Here is an 11,334-nt window from a genome sequence, read left to right as displayed (position 1 = left end):
ATTAATAGTCCGAATAGTCGATTAATCGTTTCATTAATCAATAGATTAATCGATTATCAAATTAGTCGTTTGTTACAGCCCTATTGTAGTTATCCCATGTAAAAATAAAATGTGTTATTCAACAACCCTTGCAATTTGGGATTTTATTTTTGGTTGGTAGACCTCGGTGAGCTGGTCATTTCAAAAGTAGCTCACCAGCCAAAAAAGTGTGGGCACCCCTGTACTACAGCTTCTCCAGCGCTTTCGAACGGCAATGTCCGTGGCTGTCTCCTCCTGATTGGTGGAGTTGGCCCAATAGCCGTAGCGCCACTTCTGTGACGTCATAGAAGTGTTCAAATCTGGATCAGTCTGTATCAGATCCGTTGCAGCCCCTTTTTAAGAGATTTGGGTATGGAGGAAAATAGAGAGGGTTGTGTTTTCTGACACTTGGTGAGTTCCCTGGAACACCGGGGACACATATTCATGTATAAAAGACGTACAAAAGTGCATTTTGCATGATAGGTCCCCTTTAAGTTTTTCATATTTGGGTATTGCATTACATTACTTGTCACATATCAAAACATGAACTGCTGAACAGCAGGCTTAGTGGATGATGTTGGGAAACCCTATATGCCTGTGGCTGAATCACATCAGACACGTATCTGTTTTGTCTAAATAAATAAATAAAATAAGATAAATGTTAAGAAGCAAAGAACAGGTGAACTCTCAAAGATGTCCAGAGAAACAGTACATTACAAGTTTATGTGTTGGCTTAAAAATGATCTTTTTGAAACGAAATACCCAGTTTAACACTGTTCTGTGGCTGCATGTGGTAACTTATATAATATAATTTTCAGATCAGATACAAAAATACACCAGTCAACACACTGGATGTTTTGGACCCTGCCCATTTCTATTCACTGATGATTATTAAATGATGTATATAATGTTTCTGGGTTTTCAGCCTACTTTATCAACTGCTGAACAATACAATGGCTTCATAAAAGGCGGATTTTCTTTTCTTTTTTAATTTATTTCCATGTTCAGTAGCTTGCAGCCATATTCCTATTACCGCTGACCAAAAATATTTTCACAGCCTCATTCTAACAACACACTTCTTTATCATTGAATACTAATGAGTCCATTGCGCCTAATGACTGGGCAGTGAAAAGCCTAATCACTTATTCATTTACACGCAGTTTTTCATATCAGCCTTGATGTAAAATATGTTGTGTTGCTCATACTTATTTATTTGTATATTAGACTTTGTTTTATAAATGTCAGTTGTACTTATTTGCCTTTAGTATCTTCTTTTTCCTTCACTTCACTACCATGAAATGTTCCAAACGTGCTGGCAACACATGTGATTTTCAAATATTCAGTTTAGCTTCTTCTGCTGGATTCCCATACTACTACTACTACTACTACTACTACTATTGTCTCTTGGAAAATCTACATTTTGCACACACTTTCTTTTTTTAAACAAAACCTGCAATAATTTAATTTGACTTGACCACACTTAGACACAGGTCAGAGGGTCTGTTGGTAATATATTATAACCTCCAACCAAATATCTAAATATATTATTTGGTAACAGCATGTTCCTGCCTGAGGTCTAATATCTACATACGTAAGAGCATTTTTGACAGTCTAAGTAGCACATTATAATCAGCAAGAGCAAAAATGAGTCCCTTTGTATGCATGAAAACACAGCCTTGACTGTAAGGTTTCCTCACCTCAACAATGGGGTGCCAGTGGGCGACTGGCTTTCGGGGACATGTGAGCATTTCACTCCAATGGGCTCGACCGAGGTTGTCTCCATCGTTGCCAACTCGACAAATCCCAATGACCTCATTATGGCCAACACTGTAGGTGCAGGAGGGAAAGACAGGAAAAACATGTGATCACGAGTTACCATGTGTTTAAAAAAACAAACGACATATACAGTATGACTTGTAAAAAGCCTCATAATGAGTGCTTACCGGTCATAGTCCATGACTGCAATCGAAAGGCTGATCTGCTCTATATTTTCTGGAGGGACATCAAAGACAATGGCCTCATTATAGACTGGATTCAAAGTGTTCCTCTTTGTCGAAGTCTTCCTCTTCTTCAGTCTGCGACCTTCACACATTAAGGAAACCTTCACGTATGGATCTAGAAAGTGAGACAAACAGATAGGGAAGACATTTGGTTGTTTGCAGGATAACAGTGAGAATCAGTGAGAATCAGTAGAAATTATCATATTTGAATTACCAGATGCACCAGTGATATCCATGGCTTTCAGATTGCGAGCCTTTATCATGGTAATGGTCAATCTCCCCGCCGTGGGCAAGTAACAGAGCGAAAACATCAGATCCCCGAGGTCCACATTATCCTGAAAGACAACACACAACACATTTACTCTACCATGAGCTTCATCTTTGATACTGATTCTATTGGTTTTATCAATATAAAAGCAATTAGACAGTCGCTCTTTAAATTATATTAATGTCGTTTTTTTTCTAATTCCTTGCTCTTCGCCATTAGCCGAAGGTGAAGAATAATGGCATAGTCATCTGATGTTTGGGGACAGATTGGATCTCTCTATGCTCTCCTCTGTCACATTGTTCAAATAATAGCCACCCACTTTTCACCCGACATGGAGACTTCTGCTGAGCTGCAGAAAGGCAGAAGCTCACTTATCACTTGCTCTTAAAATAACTCTACCAGAGAAGTGAGAACCAGGAAAGCACACAAACGTGTCTGCTGAAGGCAACTCCTACGGTTTAATCTCATGTGGATCTACAGATTTTAGGGGAATATTGGGTTGGTATTATATATCAGGTGTCATCTGATAATTAATTTCAGTCTAATCATTCTAGAAATTGAAGGTTATTGACTTGATGATCACATCTATATTCTGAAATATATTGGTAGATTAAAGCCCAAAATTGTTACAAGAGATAGGTTTGATAGATATTAATGGCTTATGGCATTTTATATTGGTGAGTGAAATGTCTCACACACTTTGATATTATTGGGGTTATTGATCTTGGGGGATTCAACTTCATTATGCAAAACACAATCATGAAAATAGTGATTTGTCAAAATTGGTGTACTACTACTTTTGAAAAACATATTTCTTTTTTTTTTAAACAAATAATACCCTTTGCACAGTATAAGATACACTGCAATAGTGCAAGAGCTTGAAGTTTGATTAAATTGTCATTACGTTATGAAAGTAGGTCAGGAAAAAAAAAGTCAATGTCCTCTTATTTTCTCTTAAACTCTTTTCTCAGAGTTTTTTTTAGAATGGAAATCAGTCCTTTCAACTATAGTATGTCAGCATAGCTACGCATACATGTCTCTCCTGTGATATGGCCCCTGTTTTATCTGTATTATCTTACTGTGTGTGTCAGTGAATATACACTATGAGGGTTAGAAGGAGGAAAGTGGGGGAGAACGAGAGATACAGTAGGGGAGAAAGTTAAATTGTTTAAAAGCTCCATCCTGAGACCTCAATAGCATGCATTTTAATGTGCATGATGTGTTAACTGCCTTCAGAAAATACATTGCACATCCCAGAAGGATGCTGTGGGCTTTACACGCTTCATGGTGTCATACCACATTCAAAGCCAAAATGATAATTAAAACTAAAGAAACCAGAAATAAGCCACATTAAATAGTAATACATTGTTAAGCTTTTGTTTATTTTGCCATCGTCCTTTTCTAATGCAAAACACGTTTTTCATCAAGCTGTTTCCATTCCATGGCTAAACAAGCCGAGTCTGGCAATGAAAATAACCATATGGTCAATCTCAACATATGGGCAATACTGATATAATAATTAGATCATTCCTATCAATAAAGTCAATTAATCTCTCTCTGAGTGTGACAAATTGTCCCTGCAATGAATGCGAAATGTCCTACTTCTGTACTGCTGTCCAAAGCGATTAGCAAAGCCTGGTTATGAGGATGTGTGTGTGTGTGTGTGTGTGTGTGTGTGTGTGCGTGCGTGCGTGCGTGTGCGCGCGCACGTGTGTGCGCGCGGGTGTGTGTGTGGGTGTGTGTGTGTCCATGCAGGTTTGTGTGTGTGCGCATGTGTATGTGTGCATGAGTCGAGTAGTGTGGAACTGATAAAAACCCTGAACAGTGTGAGAATGAAGCGTTCCAGATAATACTGTGAATCTCTGGTCCCCGTCACCACCTGTCACATACCATTATATTCCAACCGTGTAACATTGATTAAAAATCAATAATAAAGGGCAGAAGGGCCAGCACGGCACTATAACATCCCCAGAGGTCGAGACTGTACACAACAAATATCAATATCTTTGTCAATATAAATTCTCCCCTCAGGTTTATATCAAACACATTGACAGAACAAATAACTCCATGCCAGTTTTTCAGCCTAGGAGTCCATTTCTCTGTTTGAGCCATTCCCCTTGTTCCTGACAGAGCATGGTTCAAGATTCTGACTTCCCCGCATGCAGAGATGAGAGAGCGGGCATCACCCTCCTTACGTAAGGGGACTGTTGTTTCTGTATTTTGCTTGGGGTTAAATAGATTGGAGAGGGCTCTTTACCTTTTGCAACTATAGTGCTGAGGCTGATGAAATATTCAAACACTTCTGCATGACCCTTTATGTGGCTATGAATCCGCAAAGCTGAAGTAGGTTAGGGTACTTTACGCTGTGAACTTATAGGGCTCATTGAGCTGACTCAAACTACAACATATTCAGCTAATTCAATTTACTTTAACCAAAAAATAAAAATGCTGAACCCTTTTTTAAAATGTTTTTTTCCCTCAGGATCTTTATGCAGGTCCTTCTAAACTCTTTAAAGTTAGAACCTCTTCCCTTTTCCTATACTGTAATATGACTCCATAATGTGGATCAGCATCATGCCATATATCTTTAATAAAGGAATACAGTTTAAATCTACTATTTATGTTCTACAACTTATTTTTGTCACTTTTACGAACTCAAAACCCAGTTAGAGTTGTTTGATTCATGAAAGTGGGACACAGCTGCTGACTTTGTGGATGCCATATGTTTTGATAAAGCCTTATGTGGCTTAAATTGTTTAAAGGGCGGCCAACATGGCCTACAATTACATATGAGGGCTGTCAGTGTGGTCAAGTGAAGACTGTATGATTATAATAAAATGTATACCAATGCCTTCATTTTGAAACAAAAGATTGCCATACAGTCTTTTAAGTATTGCGGCAGGTTTGCTTGTCTTTCTTAATGGCCCAAAATAAGGTGTGTTGTCAAGTATATTTCCAGGGATGAGTTTTTCCGGTGTACTCATGGTTAGCAGCAGTAAAGTCTGCAGTAAAGTCTTAGTTTATGGTAACATGCTCTATCAGGTGAGCCACTGGGGCATCCTGACATTATTTCTGCTCTTGTAAGCAAATATGTAATCATCTGGCAGGTTCCTACTCAACATTTTTTATTATTTATCTATAAAAATGAGATTGAACATTTCAAAAAATATCCTCCTCTACACTTCAGAGATTACGTGAGAGAACAAAGAAGAGAAACATGTTAACAAGTTTCAGTGTTTTAACAGGTTTCTTTTCCAAGCTAAGCTCCACACATCCCTTTACCATGGAGGCTATATCTAGCCATGATTAACAGGAGGACCAGTAAGGCACACACATTCAGGTACTGCAGTATAAAGCTTATTAAACTGAAATGGCTGCAGTGCAGACCGTTCATTTGCATACACAGCGAGAGACAGAGCAGCAGGAAACAAACTTTGATAGCTGCAGAAGTACAGGATGCTTTGCTTATGAGATACACAAGAGACAGATACACACAGCTTTTCAGTCATATACTCTATGCTGCTTTATATACTGTACAACTGACTCAGTGTTGCTGAATTGGCAAGTACTGTAGCTTACATTACATTTAAGCAATATTAATAATAATAATGATAAAAAGTGATGACTTACATGCAGTATATCATAATGGGTTGTCTTTTCTAGGCCTAGAATAGTGGTTCTATATGTTATATAACATATATTAACATTTCTAAAAATAGATCAAACAGAGCAGAGAGCCAGATCGGTCAGACAGGTTGTAAAGGAATCCAAATGTTGGTCAAAAAAAGAAAGAGAAAACCAAGGCGATACAAACATTAAATGATGAATATTGATCCAAATATTCATTACATTTAACAGACTAACTGTGTGTGTTCCCCTGGTGGGTCTGCTTTAAGCGTAGCCACCATGTTTCAACTGCAATTACTTTGGAAAGTAATCTTATCCAAACAGATTTCACCAAGGGACAGAGCAAAGCAAATGTAACCCACCACAACACCTGCGCCTCATTGATCCTGCTGCACTGACCTTAGGATGAAATGAATTGTCTGCATGAATCAATGACTTCAGTCTTATAAATGCCACTTAAGCATGCCATGAAGAAAGGGATCAATTGCAATCTGGATAAGCTCCCACACTGAGATGCCTGTCAATAAAGCATTCACTGGAAGTATACACCCATAAATATCAAAGCATTTAGTCAATTACTTGATAGATTTGTCAGATAAGTTCCAGCTGTACAAGGCATCAAAAACAGGAAACTGTCAAAACCATCAAGTTAAAATCTTGTTTAAAATCTTTTTTAGACACACACACTCAATATTGAAACGATAGGATATCTTTTTTGTACAATCTGCTTCCCTAACACACACACACACACACACACACACACACACACACACACACACACACACACACACACACACACACACACACACACCACTGTATCAACTGGCTGTCTTTTGTACAGTAAAAATAGCAGGTACAATATGATTCTAAAAAACCTCAAATACCTGTTACTGTAAAATTCCATTATTTTTGAATCAATGCTTCCCACAATTTGATGTACATTTTGTAGATGAATCAAATATATAAAAGTGATGATATATCAACACAGATGCTTGATATGTATTGTTTGGAGTGGCTGGTCTTAAAATACTGCATTTGGAACTTTTCGTTGGTATTGAACAGATTGAGCAGGCACTGCAACAAGACTCTCACCAGCAGGGTGAACATATAAGTGCTCTTCTTTAAAGTGAGTCATGTTGATGTTGTCTACCAACTCCTTATCTTCTGATTTATTCAGTTCAGTGTGTTTAAATAGGCATTCAACTTTATTTGATATTACTTTTATCTGATATAGTGTCAGTCTGAGATGCACTGTGCTCGCGAAAATGTGAGCTCAATATGTAGCTCTTTATAAAAATTGCAACAAATCTGTCAGACTTCTTAAAACATCTCTTACCTTTTGCGTAATAATAATAAGTGAAATATAACATGGCATATCTAATTGAGCATGACATCATTTTGATCGTAAGTGCTGACTCACCGTTGAGACGTACTGGATCTCCCGACAGAGTTTCGTCTCCCTGGGAAAATCTTCCAGATCCAGGAAGTTGTCCACGACCACTTGGCCAATAATGTCATGGCGTGAAAAACGGTCGAAGTCATAGACACTGAAGTGCAGCTTACGTTCAGGAAGCTCAGAGTATTCCACGGGGAACAGGAAGACCTCATCAAACACGGGGTTGAGGGTCTTGCGGTGAACCTTGGTCTGGTGCTTGGTCTGACGGTCGGGGAGCAGGTAGATCTTAACGTAAGGGTCAGAGGTTCCGGAGAAGTCCTTGGCTGGGAGGTCCTCTGCTTTGTGGATCTTAACTATTAACTGTTCCAGGTCGCAGTCAAATTTGAGGATAAAGCAGAGGCGTCCACAGCCCCCGCCTCTGCGACTGCCTTCCTCTCCTTCCAGGGAGCGCTGTTTGTAGAGCTCAGGTTTGAGGCGACCGAGGCCCAGCCCCATTCCAGTGATGGAGTCCTGCCTTTGGAACTGGGCCACATTGAAGTCTGGGTTGGATAGGTTCATATGCCGGCGAATGGTCCCTTGTCTGTGGGCAGATGAAAACAATAAACATCGCCATAAAACTCAAATGGACTGAAACAGAAAAGGCACGAAGGCATTTACGTCAGTACTGGATGTTTCTGCACCTCACAATTTCCAATCAGTGCTAATGTTGCATGCAAATACAGGAAGTTGTGTGCTCTTGATGTCAAATTGGAGAAAGCTGTGTGAAGTGTAACTAGCTTTAATGCTGGAAGCCAGGGTTTACATTCTGCCAAAGGCCTGGAATTGACCTCTGCTTTGTAATTGACCTAAACTCAGTTCTCATTCATAACACTTCGTTCGATGTCTCACTATGGAATGCGCCTCATCGCGGAGCAAACAGAAGCATCAATCTCATTTACTAGGGATGCACCGAATATTCGGCCACCGAAAATTATCGGCCGAAAATGGTTAAAAAGGCCCTTTCAGCTTTCGGCCGAAAAAATATCACCTAATGTCAGAGAACAGGGTCACGTTGATACTCCGCATATTTGTCTGGGTGTTTTGATTTCAAGTGGTGGAGTAATCCCGAAGTGGTGAAAGTCTTTGCAGTTACACCCCCTCGAGAAATGTCAGCTGAACACGTTTTACAAATCGCAATCCGCGCCTCTCTCTCTGATATTTTTAAATATCTCCAAGCGGCAGACATGTTGGCTGTGAGCCAGCCGCGAGCATGGTCGCGCGCCGTGCTTGTCGCCGCGTTTTGATTACGTCATCACAACAACACGTTAGGTTACCAAAGTTATAGGTGCATTTGTTGTTGTTGAAGGCCTGGCTGTTACAGTCTTTATTTACACTATTTTGTTGTAGGCCTACTGGCCTAGATGTTTATGCAGTTTTAAAGCACCTTGGCTTTGTTCTGAATGCACTTTGTTGTAGTTATCCTACAGAGAAAAGAAAATGCACTTGACTTGGAATTAATGTACTGTATGCATTCAGAAGGGCTGAATAAATGTTTTATGGACCCATAATAGTGATTATTATTTAAGTTAAGTGTTGCCATAATCATGTCTTTTTCCATAATCAGGTAGCTGAACAACATTGGTAAAAAATGTATACATTATATATATATATATTACTATATATATATTTCTATTAATCTATTTTCGGTCCTTTCGGCATTCGGTTTTCGGCCAACTGTTTCCTATTTTCGGTTTTGGCCAAGAATTTTCCCATTCGGTGCCCGTACGCCATGAAGTTTTATTACGGTGGAGAACGAAGGATCAAGTGGTATCGTTCCTTCCCGGGCGCAGAACCACTCTGTAGTAAAGTGAATACAATGAGACTCTTTGACCCCAATGGCATTCATTGGATAATGCAAGGTAAGATTATATGTGAGGCAAGCTTACAGAGTGATACCCTTTAGATATTGAGGGCATAACGGTCGCTTCCGGAAATAGAGGCTTTTAGTTGCTTTGGTTGGTCTTGGTATTGGTCCCATCTCAGACTGAGTCGCCGCCGCGAGGTCGTGACGAGCCTCGGTGTGACCCGTCGTCTCTGATGCTAAGCATTATGAACGATTTCCGCGCGTGTTTTCACAACTCAGCCCTCCTGGTCGGGCGGCGGACGGTTTTTACAGAACCTACCATTTGCTAGGACTCGGTATTGTCGGGTCCACATCGGTGCTGGGGCTCAGATTTCTCGGTGCGTTTGCAGGCTTGCCATGGGTGTTAAAGGCTGAGCATAATCCGGGTTTCGTTACGCAGAGATGATAAGCCACCACTCCTTGGCAGCGGACCGATTGCCCGGATAGGACATTGCCAATCGGCGTCCCTGTGTTCTCAATCCAGTAATACCTGTTTTTTTGAGGGAACTAAGACAAGGTGTGTATTCAACGTATTAGTGCCCGATCTGTATCGTTTAAGTTGACGACAAGGGCCCTCCCCCTGTCGCGTTTTCTTTTAACGGAGTTACAGTTACCCGCTATAGACTTGGTTTGGTGGAATCCTATTTCACAAATCCTAACCCGGAGTTCGTTGTGAATCAAACGGGGACCATTGCTTGATCCCGACACTCTATCCTGCGTTGTCTATCGGTGCACTACTTCAGTGATGAGCGACCGCCTACGGTCTCGGTCACTTTAACGTGCAACAAGAAATCACTGTCTCGAGTACTGTCGAAGAGGGTCTCCGAGTTTACGTCCATGCTCACTCGGGTAGACTTTGGTTGACAAGTTCAGGGTATTCGCTGTGATCACTGGACCTTTACAAGGTACACGAAGAGTTAAATCAAGGACACTTTACTATCTTGTTGAGGTGGCCCTGTACTTTTCTCGACCACTGGAGAAATTCCTGTATTAAGGAGGGGTAGAAGGTGAAAGTCAGTAATTGCCTGTGGTAACCCTCCTTTGAAAAGCGTGAGACTCGTAACGAGCTAGCGGGGAGCCCTCCTGAGTGAACAAATAAGTCTACGTGGTGGTGCCCAGTCCAGGTATCTTGTTCCTGTGGGCCTCAGCACGCCGCTTTTGTAGCAGGGGGGGCGGGCCCTGTCTACAGGGACCGGCAGACAGTACCGAACTGGCGCGTCGGTGGACTATTTAGGGCGGACGGGGGTACTGTAATGTCGCAGTCACGCCCTTGATAGTCCTCAGTTACGCACGACGCACAAAGAGAGTGAGACGCAGTCTCTACCCAAGAGTCTCCAAACAAAAAAAAACAAAAACCCAAAACGGTCCCACCCTTACGCGCGCCACCTTGGCCTAGCAGGTTTGCATCGCGCAAAAAAAAACCACACACAAGACACGAGGCCTCTTCAGAACTTGGGGTGTCGGTTTGTCGTCCGGGAACGTTGACTCAAGGGGGGCCGAGGAGACCACACTCCCCTCTCCTCCGGGCAGGTAGAAACGGACGGCAACCACCACTGCCGCACGCTCCGCGGGGGCGGGAGAGTCAGTCCTTTCAAAACGGGGCCCTTTTTTTAGGATTGTTGAGCAGGAATCAGGGCTCTCTTTTCGGCTTGCCGCAATCTAAATAAAAAGGTTTCCCCATATTGACCATCACAATTATCGGGAATTAAGAAAAGAATGAGACCATACATCATCCTTCTTTATTTGTAGGAGCGGCAGCACATAGTACGACTTCCCCGCCTGTCGATCGGCCGCGCACCACACGTCCGATCGACTTAGTTTGGAATGGAGAGCTAAAGCCTTTTTCCTTTTTTCCACTCCAGCTTACACCATGATTGACCTACTCCAATATGGTTTGAAAGAGAAGCTTCTTATAGATTCCCATCGAGCCGCTCGCAGGCAAGCTCGGCTTAAATCGAATCCTATCAACCAAGGTAGACACTGTCAATTCCACGCGCCGAAGCTTTATTTCTCTACACGAGACTTCGCTCTTCTCCACACAACTTTACTGCGTACGCAGCACCGGAGGTTCGATGAATAATCCCCGCACCTAAGGGGCCGCTACTGGCAGCTCTAGTGGGCGGTTAGTCTTACGGCATTTACC

General features: G+C 41.5%; 1 protein-coding gene across 1 annotated transcript in view; it reads right to left on the bottom strand.

Moving 5' to 3' along the window:
- Positions 1–11,334, bottom strand: part of syt9a (synaptotagmin IXa) — a 32,648-nt gene that overhangs the window by 13,324 nt on the left and 7,990 nt on the right. Inside the window, exons 3-6 of the mRNA XM_010784673.1 lie at positions 7,334–7,889; positions 2,233–2,353; positions 1,962–2,133; positions 1,716–1,845 (exon numbers count right to left, since the gene is read on the bottom strand). Coding sequence (XP_010782975.1) covers positions 1,716–1,845; positions 1,962–2,133; positions 2,233–2,353; positions 7,334–7,889 — 979 coding nt within the window. The remainder of the gene's footprint in view (positions 1–1,715; positions 1,846–1,961; positions 2,134–2,232; positions 2,354–7,333; positions 7,890–11,334) is intronic.

Source organism: Notothenia coriiceps, unplaced genomic scaffold, assembly GCF_000735185.1.
Source record: "Notothenia coriiceps isolate Sejong01 unplaced genomic scaffold, NC01 NC01_scaffold00026424, whole genome shotgun sequence".
NCBI classification, from domain to species: Eukaryota; Metazoa; Chordata; class Actinopteri; order Perciformes; family Nototheniidae; genus Notothenia; species Notothenia coriiceps.
The sequence above is the reverse complement of the archived record's forward strand: the minus strand, read 5'-3'. Positions and strand labels throughout refer to the sequence as shown.